The sequence below is a fragment of the Ornithorhynchus anatinus genome, chromosome 21 (genome assembly GCF_004115215.2).
Source record: "Ornithorhynchus anatinus isolate Pmale09 chromosome 21, mOrnAna1.pri.v4, whole genome shotgun sequence".
Lineage (NCBI taxonomy): Eukaryota > Metazoa > Chordata > Mammalia > Monotremata > Ornithorhynchidae > Ornithorhynchus > Ornithorhynchus anatinus.
In genome coordinates, this window is record NC_041748.1 from 5,278,156 (window position 1) to 5,296,839 (window position 18,684).

Sequence of the window (18,684 nt, forward strand, 5' to 3'; positions counted from 1 at the left end):
GTTTTGGCTTTTAGGGAGGCCTCTCCCTAGATCCAACCTGCCCTCACCCTAATAGTTTCAACGTTCCGGAGTTACCGGCGCTCGGAAATAAGAATGAGCTACTTTAACAGATAGCTATACCGTGTCCTCCATTCCTAGACTGTAAGCTCATTGTGTTTAGTACGGAGCTTAGTACAGTGCTCTGCACACAGGAAGTGCTCAATAAATACCATTCACTGATAATATTAGTAATAATAATGAGGAGAACTGTGGTATTTAAGTGCTTACTAGGTGCCAAGAACTGGAGTAGACACAAGATGATCAATTAATGTTTATTGAGCACTTACTGTGTGCAGAGGGCTGTACTAGGGAGAATACAAGATAATTGAGTCAGACACGGTTCCCGTTTCACATGAGGCTCAGTCTTAAAACCCATTTTACAGAGGAGGTAACAAGCACAGAGAAGTTAAGTGACTTGTCCAAGATCACCCGGCAGGTACGTGGCTCTCTCTCAGCCCCCTCCCGTCCCCTCTCTACCAGGAAAAATAAGAAAGAGGCGGAAGTTGACTGCACGAACTTCTCTGGCAAACCGAATCATCCTTTCAGGCTAAATCCCGTACTATGCACTTGGGAGAGTCCAGTGCAGCAGAGTTGGCAGACACATCGTACCATGCGCTTTGTTAAGCGCTCACTCTGTGCCAAGCGCTGGTGTAGATACCAGCAAATCAGATTGGACAAAGTCCATATCCCACACGGGGCTCACGGTTTTCATCCCCATTGTGCAGATGAGGGAACCGAGGCCCAGAGAAGAGAAGTGACTCGGCCCAGGTCACGCAGCAAGCCAGTGGCGGAGCCGGGCTTAGAGAGGCGAGGCATCCCAAGACCGAACGTTTAGAGGAATTCGTCTCCCCCACCGGCACTTCCGCAGCCTCCCGGTTCCCGATCCCTTGGAGGCCACTTAGAGAGACACGGGGCTCTCTCCTCTCCTTACAACCCAAAGCTCCTTTCTGGGGCGTGACTGTCGGCCCATCTTCCCAAATGAAGAACGAAAGCCGTTGCAAGGAAGGAGGAGAATCCATTCTGCCTCAACGAGCGTTTTCAGGCGACGTTTGGGCTAGACGCGAATGGACTGTAAGCTCGTGGAGGGCAGAGAATGTGTCCATGTATTGTTGCACTGTACTCTCCCAAGCACTTAGAACAGTGTACTGCACCCAGTGAGCGCTCAATACTGAGCGAACGAGTGAATATAGAATGAGGACCCGTTCTGCCTGGGCATGGCTCACCATGACTGCAAGGAAACAGTTTTGGTGGACTTTTGGGCCTGTGTGTGGCACTGGAGTTGGTGGGTGATCTGGCACAGTTTATAATAACAATAATAATGAAGCGCTTACTATGTGCCAGGCACTGTACTAAGCACTGGGACACAGTCCCTCCCTCATGTAGGGCTCACAATCTCAATCTCTATTTTACAGATGAGGGAACTGATGTCCAGAGAAGTGAAGTGACTTGCCCGAGGCCCCACAGAAGACAAGTGATGGAGCTGGGATTAGAACCCATGACCTTCCGACTGCCAGGCCCGGGCTCTATCCACTATGCCATGCTGCCTCTCGGGTGCCCCCGCTAGACTGTAAGCTCACTGTGGGCAGGGAATGTGTCTGTCATACTGTCCTATTGCACTCTCCCAAGCGCTTAGTACAGTGCTCTGCACACAGTGAGCACTAAATAAATATCCTTGATTGATGGCTTAACAAGTAAGCTTGTGGTGGGAAGGGAACAATTCTTCCAACTCTGTTTACCGTGCTCTCCCAAGCGCTCTGCACCCTGTAAGCGCTCAGTACCATTGACTGACTAATAATAATAGTAACTATTAGTATAGCAACTGTTCCGCGCTTACTATGTGTCAAGCACTGTTCTAAGCGCTGTGGTATAAACTAATTAATCGAATCGGACACACTCCGCCGTCGCACATAGGGTGGACAATCTAAGGAGGGAGAACAGATGTTGAATCTCCGTTTTTACTTTGGGAATACGAGGCACAGGGAATAACCGCCCGTCACTGGGCAGGGATTGTCTCTATCTGTGGCCGAATTGTACATTCCAAGCGCTTAGTACAGTGCTCTGCACATAGTAAGCGCTCAATACTCTCAAATGAATGCTGAATGTGCGTTATTTGTTAAGCACTCGCTAAATTCCAGACACTGTTCTAAGCAGTGAAGTAGCTCTGGACACAGTCCCTGACTCACGTGGGGCTCACTCTCTTAGTTCCCATTTTACAGATGAGGGAACTGAGGAGCTAAGGAGTGAAGTGACTTGTTCAGGGTCAAAGAGCAGACACTTCAAGGTGGACAAGGAGGAGTCTTGGCTCCATTTCAGGCAGGAGCCTCTTTATAGGTCTAGGCCCGTGAGCTCTCTCCAAGCAGAGGACATTTTCTCCGGAGGATTTCATCTGTGAGGACCAAAATGTTCCCTGGGTGCTCTCTCCAGGCGGAGAGTATTTTCTCCCGCGGATTTCACTTCTACGTACCGAAATGCTCCCCTGGCATGACCTTTTGAGTAAAAATCTTCCCTCGAGTTGAATGCGCAGAAAGAACAGAAGGGATGAGAATCTGTTACCTCATGCTCCTTCCCCCATCTGTTCCTACAGCCACTTGGATCGGAAAGAGAGAGCGTTGTCTGTCTCTCTCTCTGGGTTAACCCCACAATTTTTTTAAAGTGGTATTCGTATAGCCTTAAGTGCCCAGCACTGTATTAAGCACCGGGGTAGATACAAGCTAATCAGGTCGGACACAATCCCCGTCCCACACGGGGCTCACAGTCTTATTCCCCATTTTATAAAGTCACCGAGGCAGAGAGACTAGCCCAAAGTCATACGGCAAGTACACGGCAGAGCCAGGATTAATAATCATGTTGGTATCTGTTAAGCGCTTACTATGTGCAGAGCACTGTTCTAAATGCTGGGGTAGATACAGGGTCATCAGGTTGTCCCACGTGAGGCTCACGTGATTAGATCCCAGATCCTCCGTCTCCTAGGCCGCGCTCTTTCCATTATACCACGCTGCCTCTTCCTTTGATTTTCTCCTTCTCCTCCTCCATTCCCTCCCCCCGCCTCCCCCGCCACAAGCCCACCTCTCCAAGCTCCAGCTTCGATGTGATGCTGCCCTGCCAGAATAGTTCCTAAATCAGGCAAGCGTATTTATTGGGCACTTACTGTGTGCAGAGGCCTGTACTAAGCGCTTGGGAGAGTACGATATAACAATAAACAAATTCCCTGCCCACAACAAACTTACAGCTTAGTCAGTCCTGACTGACCTTGCTTTTGAGAGTAAAGAACTCTCCAGCGTGGCTCAGTGGAAAGAGCCCGGGCTTGGGAGTCAAAGGTCATGGGTTCGAATCCCGGCTCTGCCACTTGTCAGCTGTGTGACTGTGGGCGAGTCACTTCACTTCTCTGGGCCTCGGTTACCTCATCTGTAAAATGGGGATTAAGACTGTGAGCCCCACGTGGGACAACCTGATTACCCCGTATCTCCCCCAGCGCTTAGAACAGTGCTCTGCACATACTAAGCGCTTAACAAATACCAACATCATCATCCAGCCACTCAAAGCTTTCACCCGCATTTTTTAATATCCCTAATGATCCACAACTTCCGACCCTCCCCTAAAAAATCAACTTTTTTCAACTAATCCCCACCTGACCTGGATGCATGATCTCAACAGCCTCCTTAGCACTTACCAGTGGCATCGGTTCATTTTTTTAAAAAAATTTTTAGCTCTGTATATCTGAGTTTTTCCACCCTGTCCCTAGTGTCTAAGCAATTTGGGTCTTCCTGCTTATCTTTCCCATTAAACGTAAGCTCCTCAAGGGCAGAGATCATGTCTGTTACACTCTGTTGGGTGCTCTGTACTCTGTAGGCGTTCATTAAACTCCAGATTAAGCCCCCTTTCCCTCTGCTCCTCCTCCCCTCCCCAGCAACCTGATTCCCTCCCTGTGGTCTACCCGCCTCCCTGCCCCACAGCACTTGTGTATATATGTGTACATATTCATTATTCTATTAATTTTATTAATGCTGTGTATGTCTATACTTCTATTTATTTATATTGATGCTATTCATGGCTGTTTACTTGTTTTGATGTCTGTCTCCCCCCTTCTAGACTGTGAGCCCGTTGTCGGGTAGGGATTGCCTCTATCTGTTGCTGAACTGTACTTTCCAAGCGCTTAGTACAGTGCTCGGCACGCAGTGAGTGCTCAATAAATACGATTGAAAGAATGAATGAATATGAATGAATGGAATTAATATCTGCCTCCCCCTCTAGGCTGTAAGCTCCTTGGAGTCAGGGAATCAGTCGACTGTTTTAATTGAGCGCTTACTGGGCAAAGCACTGTACTAAGCACTTGGGAGAATACACTATAACTGAGGTGGAAGACCCATTCCCTACATTAAGCAGCGTGGTTTAGTGGACAGAGCATGGGATTGAGAGTCAGAGGTCATGGGTTCTAATCCTCCTCTCCGCCCCTTGTCAGCTGTGTGACTTTGGGCAAGTCACTTCACTTCTCTGTGCCTCAGTTAACTCAGCTGTAAAAGGAGGATTAAGAGTGTGAGCTCCACGTGGGACAACCTAATTACCTTGTATCTATCCCAACGCTTCGAATAGTGCTTGGCACATGGTAAGCGCTTAACAGATACCATCATTATTATTATTATTATTACCCACACTGAGCTTACAATCTAGAGGGGAACATGTATACAGAGCGTTCCAGTGATAGCTTGTACTCACCTGAGCGCTTCTTACTGACACCTTAACAAATACCATGCAAAAAAACCCCCCAAAAAGCAAAGTCCAATTCCGGTATTGAATCACAAGCTCCCCGAGGGCAGATTCATTCAATCGTATTGCGCGCTTACTATGTGCAGAGCACTGTACTAAGCGCTTGGAGTGTACGGTGCCTTTCTCTTCTGGATAGTTCAAGCTCTCAGTAAAATGACCCTGCACAAGGAACGAGGTGCTCGGGGGGAGTCAGAAACTTCCCAAAGCCCCACAAAGTCCTGAGAGCCACGAGCTCGTTAGAGTTCATTCCTTCATTCATCTGTCTTTATGGAGCACTTATTGTGTGCAAAACACTGTACTGAGTGCTTGGGCGAGTACAGTATAACAATAAATAGGTATATTTTCTGCCCACACTAAGAGAGTTCCATTTCAGCACAATAACGCAGTGAGGAAGGGTGAAATGGTAGAGGGGAAGATGATACACCTAAAATGTGTCCGCCAGCCCTGCTGGATTGTACTCTCCCAAGCGCCGAGTACACTGCTCTGCACAAGTATACGCTCAATAAACACCATCAGTGCATTAAAATCCCCCCGGACCTCTCCCACCCAAAGTCACTGAACGTACGAGAGCCGTTAATCTTTTGAATCCCACCTTTTTCAGCACTTACTTTGTGCCGGGCACTGTACCGAAGCGCTGGGGGTAGACTCAAGCTCAGTCTCTGTCCCACATGGGGCTCCCAGTCTTAATCTCCATTTTACAGATGAGTCAACTGAGGCCCAGAGAAGTGAGGTGACTTGCCCGAGGTCACCCAGTGGACACGTGGTGGAGTCAGGATGAGAACCCAGGGCCTTCTTCCAAGAAAGGATGCTGGCAATTCGAACCCCAGATAGCTTCTCGTCCGGGAGCTGTGCGAGACCTACCATTTCTTCCCTCCTCCCGAGCCCCGCAGAGGGTAACTCCAGCGCTCAGAACAGTGCTCGGCACACAGTAAGCGCTTAACAAACACCGACATCACTACCGCAACCCTTCTAGACTGTGATCTTGTCTTATGCCGTCGAGTCGTTTCCGACCCACAGCGACACCGTGGACACATCCCTCCCAGAAGGCCCCACCTCCGTCTGCCATCGTTCCGGTGGTGGATCCGTAGAGTTTTCTCGGTAAAAATACAGAAGTGGTTCAGCACTGCCTCCTTCCGTGCGGAAAACGGGAGTATCCGCCCTTGACTCTCTCCCACGCCACTGCTGCCCAGCACAGGTAGGTTTTGACTTGGAGCAGACGGCCTTCCGTTCGCTAGCCACTGCCCAAGCTAGGAATGGAATGGACAAGGCTCTGCTTGACTCTCCCTCCCGTAGTCGAGGCTGGTAGAGGACTGGAAACTCTCCAGGTGCCACCCTGAGAGGGGAGACCGTAATAGTGACAATGATGTTAACGGCGCTCGTTAAGCACTTACTCTGTGCCGAGCACAGGTCTGAGCGCCGGAGAAGATACAAGTTAATCAGGTTGGACACAGTTTGTCCCACACGGGGCTCACGCTCTTCATCTCCATTTCACGGATGAGGTAACTGAGGCCCGGAGAAGTGAGGTGACTTGCTCAAGGTCACCCGGCAGACACACAGCAGAGCCAGGATTAGAAACCGGGTCCTTCTGACTCCCGGGCCCGGGCTCTATCCACTGAGCCAAGCTGTATAAGGGCTCAAGCAATGCTATTGATTAATTGATTGATGATGCTGTAACTATTTCCCTGGTGGGAAAAACCATCTGAACGCCGTCACTTCAACTTAACCTAAAATGCCCTCCCTCCTCACCTCCGCCAAACTACCTCTCTTGCCCTCTTCAAAGCCCTACTGAGAGCTCACCTCCTCCAGGAGGCCTTCCCACACCGAGCTTCCCCTTTTCCCTCTGCTCCCTCTCTGCCCCCCCTTCACCGCCCCTCACCTAAGTCCCCTTCTCCCCCCTTTCCCTCTGCTCCTCCCCCTCTCCCTTCCCCTCCCCTCAGCACTGTGCTCGTCCGCTCATTTGTATATATCTTTATTACCCTATTTATTTTGTTGATTGAGATGTACATCCCCTTGATTCTATTTATCGCTATTGTTTTTGTCTGTCTGTCTCCCCCGATTGGATTGTAAGCCCGTCATTGGGCAGGGATCGTCTCTGTGGCGAATTATATATTCCAAGCGCTCGGTACAGTGCTCTGCACATAGTAAACGCTCAATAAATACTATTGAATGAATGAAGCATCCTGAAGTATCCAGATTCCAATCCTCCCACCCGCTTTCCCTTCCTTGGAAAAGCCTCCCCCTCTTCCCGAGAACCCAGCAGGCACTCTTCTACGATCGGATCGCAAGGTGATGATCGGATGGTGCCAGGCTAAAACGGAAACCATTTGACTTTATTAAAAACAGAATTGATAGAGCAAGATTTCTGGTCAACAAACTCTATAAAAACCTGCGAAGTAAAAATTATCGACACCTGGGTTTTCTGATTCTACAGAGGCGGCAGGAAGCCCAGCTAGGGCAGCGTAGGGTGCCCGGACACCGGTCGCGGCGAGGGGGTCCGATGGGAATTGCGTGGTCGTGGGTCGGTTCGGGCCCCAACCCACGCATCTTAACTACGAGCGGAAGGACGGGTATTTTTCTGAATGCCGACGATATCAGAACGTACCCCGGAACAGAGTGTGTTCTTCGGCCGGTGGGGGCACTGAGGAAAACGAGATCGGTGAGAAAGACCAAGAGAGATGTTTACCTTGCAAGTGTCGGAGGGGAGGGACTCAGGAGGGCACTGACGGGATAGGCAGGGTCAACCGGAGGACGGCGTTACCGTTGCCAACCTCCCCGCCCCTGGCACCTGACTGGGGGGGGGGGGGGCTCTCCTCCCTGCATCGGAGGGCCACCGACCCCGCCGAGAAGCAGCGACGTCACCAGACGAGGACGGATCCGGCGATCGGACGGCCCACGCTCCCCTGTCCCCGGCTACAGGAAGGTCCCCCGTCCACAAGCGGGCCTCACCCAGGAGCCTGATTCCAAGCACCGTCCCGGGGGGCATCTCCGCCGCCCCCGCCGCTCACCCGGGCCCCCGACCCTAACACGTCACCCTCCGGGACGCTCACAGAACCTCGGGGCCCGTGGGCCGTCGGCTTCCCCCGAAACAGCCGGAGAGACGCAACGGAACTTCTGACGGCGAGAGAGAAGAAGTGAGAGAGAAGGTGGGCCGAACCGCTCTTTTCGGCCCCACGTGTTTTTGGCGGCTGCTGCCTCCACTGTCGCCCGCCCCCTCCCAGGCTGCTGTCATCCATCCACTGGAATGGGCGCCGGGTGTGGGAAATCAACGACGGTCTAGACATTAATATCGGCGGGGCTTCCCACGTTTTCTCCAGCGCCTTTTAGTGCACAGCTCCCCGAAGTCTTCGTTTTCAAACTCATTTTCCTGGGCAATGCCTATTGAAAAGGGGACATTAAAAAAAAAGGCTCGGGAAGCACGAAGCCGTGGCTCCTCGCCGCTCCGCGGCCGTTATTTAATCGGTATCTTCCATCTCACAGGGAAGCCTTTCCCCAGCCCGGACCGCGGGGTCAGAGTGTGGTCCTGGGAAAATCTGACTTCCAAAAAAAAAAATAAAATCCACTCGTAATCACTGCCTCGGCCCTTTAAGGAGCCCCCCCCCCCCCCCCACGGTATTATTAAGTGCTTACTGTGTGCGGAAACTGTACTAAGCGCTCGGGAGAGGACAGTACAACAGAGTTGGCAGACACGTTCCCTCCCCACAACGTGCTTACGGTCTAGAGGGGGAGACAGACATTAGATTATAAACTCCATAAGGGCAGGGATCCGTCAGTGGTATTTATTGAGCGCTTACTGCGTGCAGAGCACTGTAATCAGCACTCGGGAGAGGAGAATACAACAGAGTCGGTAGACGCGTTCCCTGTCCGCGATGAGCTTACGATCTCGGGCCTGGAACGGTTGGCAGACAGTACTCTCCCCGGCTTCGAAGTCTTATTGGGGGGCACATCTCCTCCAAGAGGCCTTCCCCGACTAATCCCTCCTTTCCTCTTCTCTCACTCCCTTCTGCGTCTCCCTGACTTGCCCCTTTCGCGGCTTAGTGGAAAGAGCACGGGCTTGGGAGTAAGAGCCTGTGGGTTCGAATCCCGGCTCTGCCACCCGTCAGCGGTGTGCCTCTGTGCAAGTCACTTGGCTTCTCTGTGCCTCCGTTACCTCATCTGCAAAATGGGGACTAAGACTGTGAGCCCCACGTGGGACAACCTGATAACCTTGTATCTACCTCAGCGCTTAGAACAGTGCTTGGCACATAGTAAGCACTTAACAAATACCAACATCATCATCATCATCATCATTATCCCCGTCCCGGCCCCAGAGCGCTCATCTACACATCTGTCTTTTACTTCGTTTTATCAATGTCCGTCTCCCCATCTAGCCTGGAAGCTTGTTGTGGGGAGGGCACGTGCCTGTCACAGTGTCACATTGCACTCTCCCAAGCGTTTAGTACAGTGCTCTGCACAAAGTCAGGCGTGCCCAGGGCGACGCCCCCAACAGACGATGAGCCAGGAGAGGAGCCGAGGCGGGAAAGATCGCCGGGGGCATTAATCCCGAGTGTTCCCACACGGCTCCGCCCCGGAGCGCAAAAAATCGAAGTTCCTACTGACCTTCCTCTTTCAGCCACACCTCCGTCTTCTCCAGCCACTCCCGGGCATCCTCAACCGACGCCATCAACGCACGAACCAGGCTCACCATGGTGTCCTCCGCTGCGGAGGACGAAGCAGAGACACCCTCGTTAGACCTGGGTTCTCACCCCCGGCCCCGCCACTCGGCCGCCGCGTGACCCGGGGCAAGCCGCTTGGCTTCTCGAGGCCTCCGCCGCCTCACCCGCAAAATGGGGAATAGAGCTGCGAAGCCCCACGCGGGACAGGGCCCGTGTTCGACCCGAGTAGCCGCTCTCTACCCCAGCGCTTAGTTCAGTGCCCGGCGTGGAGGAAGAGCCTAACGGATACCATAAAAAAAGGAAGAAAAATTCAGAACGGGAGTAATTCTCTGATGGGGGCTAATCATCTAGTAGTCCCCTTCTTACAGCGGCACCGGGACCCCCTGAGAATCGATCACACGGTTTGGAATAAACCATCTCACGCTCCTGGTCTTCCCTTCTCCGTCCCTAAGAAGCTACTTTATCTCCAAAATGGGGGGGGGGGGGGGGATTAAGACTGTGAGCCCCAAGCGGGACACGGACGGTGTCCAACCCGATTAATTAGTATCTATCCCAGCGCGTGGTACAGCGCCTGGCACGCTGAAGCGCTTAAACGATACCGTTAAAACCCGACCCCCCCCGCCAAGAGTGGCTGCCCCAGGCCGCTAGGACTCGCCGTCACCGTTAATAATAACAGTGATAATGACTGTGGTGTCCGTTAAGCGCCCGTCATCCGCCGAGCGCCGTTCTAAGCGCTTGGGTAGATACAAGCTAACCAGGTCGGACACGGTCCCTGCCCCCCGTGGGGTTCACAGTCATAATCGCCATTTTGGGGACGAAGTAACCGAGGCGCCGAGAAGTGCGGTGACTTTCCCGAGCTCGCACGGCAGACAAGTGGCGGACCCGGAATTAGAACCCACGTCCTCTGACTCCCAGTTTCCCCAACTCCCGCTGTGACCAACGGGACGCCCGCCCCCTCCCACCTCTCCCCGCCGCCCCCCGCCCCGCACGAGCTTACGGTCTGGAGGGCGGACGAGCGAGTGGGAAACGTCTAAACTAACCCGGGACGAGCACCCGCCGCGGGGCGAAACCCACGGAGATAGCGCGGTGCGCTCTCCCGCCTCCGACCGCGCGAGAGGCCGGTCGACCGACGGCGTGTACGGAACCGCGGGCGGGGTCCCGTACCGGGCGCCGGGGGAGGCCTACGCGGCCGAATTAGCAGGCGCGCCCCCCCCGCCCGTCCCCCTCTAGACCGTAAGCTCGCCGCGGGCAGGGAACGTGTCCGTTTCCCGTTCCGCGGCGCTCTTCCGAGCGCTCGGCACGCTGCTGTGCACCCGGGAGGCGCTCACTAAATACGACGGACCGACCGCCCGTCCCCGGTTCCCGCCGGCGAGGCGTGCGGGAGACGGCGCGGGGGGGGGGGGGGGGGGGGGCGGTCCCTACCTACCGTCGGCCCAGGCTTTTCTCTTGTAGAGGTCCTCCGCGGTGTCTGAGATCCTCCTGATGTTCTCCTGCACCTTCCTCCGCATCATGTTGCTCTGCTCCTTGGAGCCCAGGTGGCCCCCGACCCAGAGGCTCTGCTCCATGTCCCTCACCAGCCGCTCGCCCTCCTCCACGGCCGGGGCCACCCGACCGGCCAGCAGCGCCTGGTACCCCCCGTAGGCCAGGAGCTTGCTCCGATGCTCCTCCAGGCGGACGTGCTCCTCGTAGGTCGTCGGGCCGGCGGCCCGGGCCCCGCCCCGGCCCGGCGGCCCCGCCCCCGCCTCGCCCTCGGGGGCCCCGGCCGGACCCAGGAGGTCCTCGGGCCCCCGGCCGAACCGGACCCCGCACAGGTCGCACTGAGTGCGGTCGACGTCGGCCCGCTTGAAGAAGGGGCCGGGGGGCCCGGGGGCCCGGGCCTCGTCGGCGCCGGGCTCCGGGTGGGGGCGGGCGCCCCGCCTCCAGCGGACGCACAGGGAGACCACCAGGCAGACCCGCCTCAGCCGGCGCCGGGCGGAGGCCTGCCGGAGCTCCCTGAGGCGCTTCTGGGACAGGATGGCGGCCAGGGGGTCCTCCCGCTCCTCCGCGGGCTCGTCCCGCTCGTAGTCGGCCTCGGGCCCGGCCGGGCCCCGCAGGGGGTCCAGGCGGCCCAGCCGGGCCAGGCTGACGGCCTCGCAGCGCAGGCCCCGGCCGGGGGGGGGCCCGTCCCCGCGCCAGCGGCAGTCCACCAGGCGCTCCCCGTCCCGCTCCAGGAGCAGGTCCTGCAGGGCCTCGGCCACGGCCCCGACGTCCGAGGCGGCCTGGACCCGGTCCACCAGCCGGACCAGCCGGGCGGGCACCAGGTCCGGCCGCGCGTGCCGGAAGAGGCGCAGCTTGGCCTCGATCTCCGGGAAGTGGCGGAAAAGGACGGGCTTGCACCGCGGCTGCAGGACCTCGTCGGCGTTGACCAGCATGGCCAGGCAGAGCACGGTGGCCCGCTCCGCCTCGCCCGAGGCCACGCGGCCCGGCTCCCCGAAGGCGTCCAGCAGGACGTCGAAGCCCGGGTTCTCGGCCCCGCAGAGGACGCCGGCCAGGTAGGACAGGTGGAAGCGGAAGGCCCGGGCGGCCCGGCCGGGGTCCTTGGGCCTGTAGTCGCGGAGGACGGAGAAGAAGGCGCCGCCCGCCTCTCGGTCCGGCCCGCCGAACAGGTGGCCCCAGTGGTGCACCAGGGCCAGGTAGCCCTGGGGCAGGCACAGGACGGCGCCCGGCCAGAGGCGGGCCAGGACGGCCGCGCAGTGGACGAACTGGAACTCCAGCAGCGCCAGCGCGTTCCCGACGCCGGGCATCATCGGGGGCTCCGCGCAGCGGCGGACCAGTACGTTGAGGAAGCGGAAGAAGAGCCGCTTGGAGCCCTCGGGGTCGCGCCGCCCGTACAGCCGCTCCAGGGAGTTCTCCAGCAGCCGGATGAAGGACAGGTGGGCCCGCTCCGCGCTCCCGTCGTACCTGTCGGGCGCCAGCATGCCGAACCGGCCCTCCGGCCCCTTGGCCGGCCTCCCCCCCGCCTCGCCCCCGGCCCCGCGGCCCCGGGCCCTCCCCTCCCCGGCCCCCAGGGCCTTGAGCTCCCGGTTGTAATCCTCCTCCTCCTGGTGGAGCAGCCGCTCCAGCTCCTGGGGGTAGCCCGACGAGAGCGCCGCGGCCCGCATGGCGGCCAGCCAGAGGTCCGTCGACTCCCGCCGGCTCCGTGCCCTCTCGCGGCGGAACCGGCCGCGGACGTGCTCCTTCAGGGCCACCCGCAGGGGCTTGAGGGAGCGGGGCCCGGGCCCCAGCAGCTCCGCGCAGGCCGCCGGGCTCTCCGACAGGACCCTCGGGTGGAAGGGCCCGGGGAAGACGGCGTCCAGGAGGGAGCGGCAGGCCTCGTCCGCCTCCCCGGCCAGCAGGGCGTCCACCTCGGCCAGCTCCTCGGCCAGGGCCCGGGGGAACACGCGCTTGGCTTCGAGCAGCAGGCCGCCGACGGCCACGCGGTGCATCTTGGCGTGCAGGGCGGCCCGGGCCTCGGGGCGCCGCAGGGGCCGGTGGAAGTCCGGGCAGCGGGCGTCCGGGCAGCTCAGGCCGACGAGGTATTTGGGGCAGGCCTCCGGGACCCTCTGCCTCAGCAGGCCCCGCCCGATGGCGCACAGCCGGCCCAGCAGGTGCTTGTGCAGGACCAGGACCCGGCGGTCCCCGGCCTCCCGGCCCCTCGGGCCGGCGTCCACGTCCGGCAGGACCCCGAGGAAGGGGCCCGGCTCGGTCGGGGGGGCCGGGCCGTGGCCGGGGTCCGCCCGCGAGAGGCCGAAGAAGTCGAAGCAGGACTTGACCGTGGCCTTCTCGGCGTTGGTGGAGGCCCGCCGGAGGGCCCGGGCGAGGTCGAGGAGGGCCTCCAGGCCCCCGGGCCCCAGGGCCAGGAGCCGGGCCCCGTCGGCCTCGCCCAGGGCCGCGGCGTGGTACAGGGCCTCCACCCCGCCCGCGTAGCGGTTGAGGCGCAGGAACCGGGAGAAGGCGTCTCGCAGCCGGGCCGGGTCCCTCCGGAGGACCCCCTGCAGGAAGAGCGCCTCGGCCACGCCGGCCCGCTGCCCCGTCTGCTCCGACAGCTCCAGCGCCTCCCTCAGGACGGCCTCCGTCTCCTCCGCCTCCCCGGGCCCGGCCACGAGGCGCCGGGCGGCCCCCAGCAGGCACGAGGCCCGGAAGTCCGGGCGGGGCGTGAGCCGGGCCGCCTCCAGCAGGAAGCCGTGCTGCCTCATCAGCTGGGCCGCCTCCTCCTCCCGGCCGTCCCGCCTCAACAGGTCCGCCGCCTCCGTCGGGCGCTTCCGGGACTTGAGGAAGACCAGCTGGTCCTCCCGGTCCAGGTTGGACAGCGCCCCCATCATCTCCGGGATCTTGTTGGCGCTCAGGTACTTGGCGGCCGCTTCTAGGTAGAACTGGCTGGCCGAGTAGGACAGTTTGGGGGCCGCCGGGTCCTCGGCCCCGAGGATCCTCTCGTACCTGGACCGGAACAACGAGACGCGGCCCGGCTCAGTGGAGCGAGCACGGGCCCGGGAGGCGGGAGGACCGGGGTCCCGGTTCCGGCCCCGCCGCTCCGCCCGTCCGCCGGGTGACCCTCGGCGAGTCACGTCACTTCCCTGGGCCTCGGGGGCCCCGTCTGGAAAACGGGGATTGGGATTGCCAGCCCCGTGCGGGGCGGGGACCGGGTCCGACCCGATTAGCTTCCATCTACCCCAGCTCTCTGAACGGTGCCCGGCACGTAGCGGGCGCTTAACCGCGGACAAATGGTGACACCGACCGGCCGCTATTTCCCGAGGAGTGGGCCGGGATCACGAGCCCCCCGGACGAACACACGCACATACGCTCTCTGTCTCCCCCGTCGCTCCCACCCTCTCTCTCTCTCTCTCCCCCGCCACCCCCCAAGACTGTAAGCTCGTTGTGGGCAGGGGACTCGGCGACTCACTCCGCTGCCCTGCACTCCCCCAAGCTCTCGATAACTACCCTCGAGGGAGTGATCCACCTCCGTTTGTCGTCCCAGAGGAGAGCGATAAAGAGAAGCGGCGTGGCCTAGTGGCTAGAGCACGGGCCTGGGAGTCGGAAGGACCCGGGACCTAATCCCGGCTCCGTCACCGGTCGGCCGTGTGACCTGGGCCAAGTCGCTTCGCTTCTCTCTGCCTCGGTGACCTCATCTGTAAAACGGGGGTTAAGACTGTGAGCCCCAGGCGGGACGGGGGCTCCGTCCGACCCGATTTGCTCCAATCCACCCCGGCGCCTGGTACGGTGCCTGGCGCATGGTGAGCTCTCAACAGATGCTACTATTATCATTATTATTCGTTATTACTATTATCATTAGCATCTCACACCCATTCCTAAGCTCACCGGGCTACTACTCTCCTCAAGTGGGAAGCCAAAAGCACGGGGCTTTCAGAAGGGACGGATCCCGGCGGGTAGAGGACCGGGTGACCCGTAGCCCCTCCAGGAAGGCAACGTCACGATCACCGAGAAATGCCTGCGGTGAGTCATTTTCTTCTAAATCGGAACGACTGCCCACTGCCATCTCATTCAGCTCAGTTACGAATCGAGCTCCGCTCGGTGACAAAACAGTGACTCGGGAAACAAACAGCAGCAAACCTACGTTGGTCTATGAGACGTCAACCCCCGAAAACGCAGATCTGGAGGACGGAGACGATCTGGCCGTCTTGGACGGCGCCTGGCATTTGTTTTAGTGTCTGTCTCTCCCGTCCGACCGTCGACTTCCCGGGGGCAGGGATCACGTCTGCCGACTCTATCGGACCCTCCCGGACACTTAGTACCCTGCTCTGGGCAGAAATAGCGTTCGATAGATATTACTGAGTACTCAATTGATGATAATAATTCACATTAAGCTATTTATTAAGCACTCACTGCGTGCCAGGCACCGTTCTAAGCGGCGGAGAAGAGACACGGTCATCAGGTTGGACACGGTCCCTGGCCCACGTAGGGCTCACAGTCTAAACAGCGTGGCGCCCAGTAGATACAGTACGGGTCTGGGAGTCAGAAGGATCTGGCTCTGATCCCGGCTCCCCCACTGGTCTGCTGCGTGACCCTGGGCGAGTCACTTCTCATCTTCGTGCCTCAGTTTCCTCAGCGGTAAAATGGGGATTAAGACCGCGGGCCCCCATGTGGGACAGGGACTGTGTGTCCAATCCGACTGGCTATACAACGCCTGGAACAGAGTAAGTGCTTAACAAATACCACAGTTACGATTATAATTACTACTATTATCATTAGCATCATTCAGGAGTCGTACCAACTCTGTTGCACTGCGCTTGCCCAAGCGCTTGGTTGAGTGCTGCGCACACGGTGAGCGCTCAATAAATACCGTTGATCGATAAGAGGGACACAGCCTAAACGGCCACATCGGGTGTTCAGCCAATATTATGTTTGATCAGGGCAGGTCACACCCTCACCTGGCCAAGAGGGACATGTAGCTCTATTTCAGTCAATCAATCAATCGCTTTCTACGTGCCAAGCGCTGTTCTAAGGGCCGGGGTCATCATCATCAAACGTCGCCGGGTTGTATCCGGCCAGACGACTCTACGGACATACTTTCTCCAGAATGTTTGCTCCTTGCTCTTCCTTAGTCGTTCTGGTATGTATAATAATAATAACAATGATGGTATTTGTTAAGGGCTTACTATGTGCCAAACACTGTTCTAGGTGCTGGGGTAGATACAAGGTAATCCGGTTGTCCCACGTGGGGCTCGGTCTTAATCCCCATTTTACGGATGAGGTAACGGAGGCACAGAGAAGTTAAGTGACTTGGCCAAAGTGGGGGAGCCGAGATTAGAACTCACGACCTCCGACTCCCAAACCCACGCTCTTTCGACCAAGTCACGCTGTATATCCAGAGAGTTACAATTTAACCAGGATGGACACCATCCTCGTCCCACATGGAGCTCCCGGTCTTAATCCCCATTTTACAGATGATGCGTCTGAGGCTCTGAGAAGTGAAATTCATTCATTTATTCGATAGTATTGATTCACTCATTCAACGGCATTTATTGAGCGCTTACTAGGTGCGGAGCACTGTACTAAGAGCTTGGAACGTACACTTCGGCATGACTCGCCCAAGACACCACGGGAGACAAATGGCAGAGCCGGGATTAGGACCCGGGTCTTTCTGACTCCCGGGCCTGGGCTCTATCCAGTAGGCCACACTGCCTCACCACTTGAATCCTCAAACCAGCTGACGGGGGAGTTTTTTGCCTGTGGCCTTACGAGGGACGAGTGAATTACACACAGACGGAAACCAAATCTGCCGCCCCGGGTCCCAAAGGTATGAAAGGTCGGAAGTGGGCCTCGGTCAGGCGAATGGTACGGCGCCTAAATTCCCCGGGCACCAGAGAATGAGTCGGCCAACCGGCACCGGCTCGTCCTACCCCCTCCAGCGCATCCACGGTAACGTTTTCAGGGGCCGCAGGCACGGGTCACTCAAAGGGTAGGCGGCGCTACGGCAGTGGAACTTACCGCCGGAGAAGCAGCATGGCCTAGTGGAAAGAGCATGGGCCTGAGGAGTCTGAGGGCCTGGGTTCTAATCCTGGCTCGGCCAACTGCTTGACTTTTCTGCGCCTCAATCTCCTCAACTGTAAAATGGGTGTTAAATACCCGTTCTCCCTGGAAAATGGTGATTGAGACCGTTAGTCCTGCGTTGGACAGGGATCGTGTCCAGCTCGACTAGCTTGGAGCTATCCTAAATCTTAGTACACGGCCCGGCACGTATTAAGTGCTTAAAAAATACCCCAAAAAGGGAAGAAAAAACAGCACACCCGAAGTCCAGGTTTCACCTCTAGAGCCGGAGTGGTCCTAATAACCGAGCCAAAGCCAAGCGCGAGAGGGAAGAGAACGAAGAGGAGAGGGGGGAAAGAAGAACGTCACTCACTTTTCCACCGCCACCGCGGCTTCCTCAAACATTTCCGCCTGGCAGTACATCTTGAGGGCTAGATCGAATTCCCGAACTTGCTCAAAACACCTCGCGGCATCTTTGAAGCACTGGCTTCGCTTATAGAAATAGGCGGCATCTTTCATCTAGGGCAGACCGAAGGTTATCCACATTTCACTCCTCCAAAGGTTTTAGTCGATTACACCTTTCCCAGCCCCGAGCGAGTGGCAGGCCCAGGGAAACTCACTCGGACGACGCAGAACGGGAACTTGCCTGACCGGCTCCTTAGTTGGGAGGGTTTTACTCTATTCCTGACTCCAGGAGGAGGAGAATGAAAGGAGGAGAGAGAGTGAGGAGAAGAGAGAGGGTGAGGGGAAAGAAAAGAGAAGGGAGAAGGGTGGGGGAGAGAAGAATAGGGAGGGAAGGGGGGAGGAGAGGGAGGTGAGAGGGAGAATGGGGGAGAGAGGGATAGGGGATGACGGGATAGGACAGAGGGGAGAGGAGGCTGGAGAAGAAGAGGGTGGAAGAGAGAGAAAAGAGAGTGGGAGAGAGGAGAGAACAGGATGGAGAACACGAGAGCTGGAGAAGGGGGGAGAAGAGGGAGGTGAGGGGGAGAAGGGAGGAGAAGAAGGGGAAGGGGGGAAGAGGGAAGGAAAGGGGGAGAATTGCGGTGGGAGAGTGGGATAGGAGAATAGGGGGGTGGGAGAGGGGGAGAAGAAGGTGGAGAGAGTGGAGAAAAAGGTGAAGGGGGTTAAAGAGGGTGGGTGGGAGGGGGAAGAAGAGATGGGAGTGGGGGAAGATGTGGGAGTGAGGGCAGAAGGGAGGGGAGAGAGGGTGGGAGCAGAAGGGGAGAAGGTAAGAGGAAGAGGGTGGAAGCAGAGAGAAAAATGAGGGCTAGGGGCTTGAGGAATCTCTCATATCCCCCCCAGCAATGACTTGTGAACTTCTGGGTGTCCTAGGTCTCCCCTTCTTCCTGGTCACACGCTCCCCTTCCCAGCGAGTCCAGCCTTCCTCCTCTGGAGGCTTGGCGGGCCGGGAAAGCCGTTCCAGGCTCCGCGGGTCCCAGACCGAAGCCGAGGGGCACCGGCTTTAAACGGAGACCCCACCGACCAAGCTTCCGTAAATTCCTCGGGGGGGCTAAGGCCGGTTCTTTTGCTCTGACCACACGGCCTCAAGAGCCCAGGCTGGTGCCCAGTGCGGAACAGGCAACAGGGCCTGAACCTCCCAACTGAGCAGGGCTCTCGGCAGAACGTACGAAGGCCCCAGACACACCTGGGCCCTGGCCTTCCTCTCTCCCTGCAGGTGGAAACAACCTGCGATACTCCTCACCACCCCCTTTACAGCACTGAATCC

The 18,684-nt window shown here is 57.8% G+C and overlaps 1 protein-coding gene and 1 non-coding gene across 2 annotated transcripts in view; both read right to left on the minus strand.

The window, feature by feature from the left end:
• Nucleotides 1-6,008: 6,008 nt before the first annotated feature.
• On the minus strand, nt 6,009-6,146 carry LOC114806218. The gene has a single exon (XR_003754254.1). It is a non-coding gene; the product is annotated as a small nucleolar RNA SNORA7 (small nucleolar RNA).
• A 966-nt stretch (nt 6,147-7,112) lies between these two features.
• TRANK1 (tetratricopeptide repeat and ankyrin repeat containing 1) overlaps nt 7,113-18,684 on the minus strand; it is a 51,366-nt gene continuing 39,794 nt past the window's right edge. The window contains exons 22-25 of the mRNA XM_029049160.2: nt 17,332-17,477; nt 10,882-13,910; nt 9,400-9,498; nt 7,113-8,178 (exon numbers count right to left, since the gene is read on the minus strand). Coding sequence (XP_028904993.1) covers nt 8,084-8,178; nt 9,400-9,498; nt 10,882-13,910; nt 17,332-17,477 — 3,369 coding nt within the window. The 3' untranslated portion in view covers nt 7,113-8,083. The remainder of the gene's footprint in view (nt 8,179-9,399; nt 9,499-10,881; nt 13,911-17,331; nt 17,478-18,684) is intronic.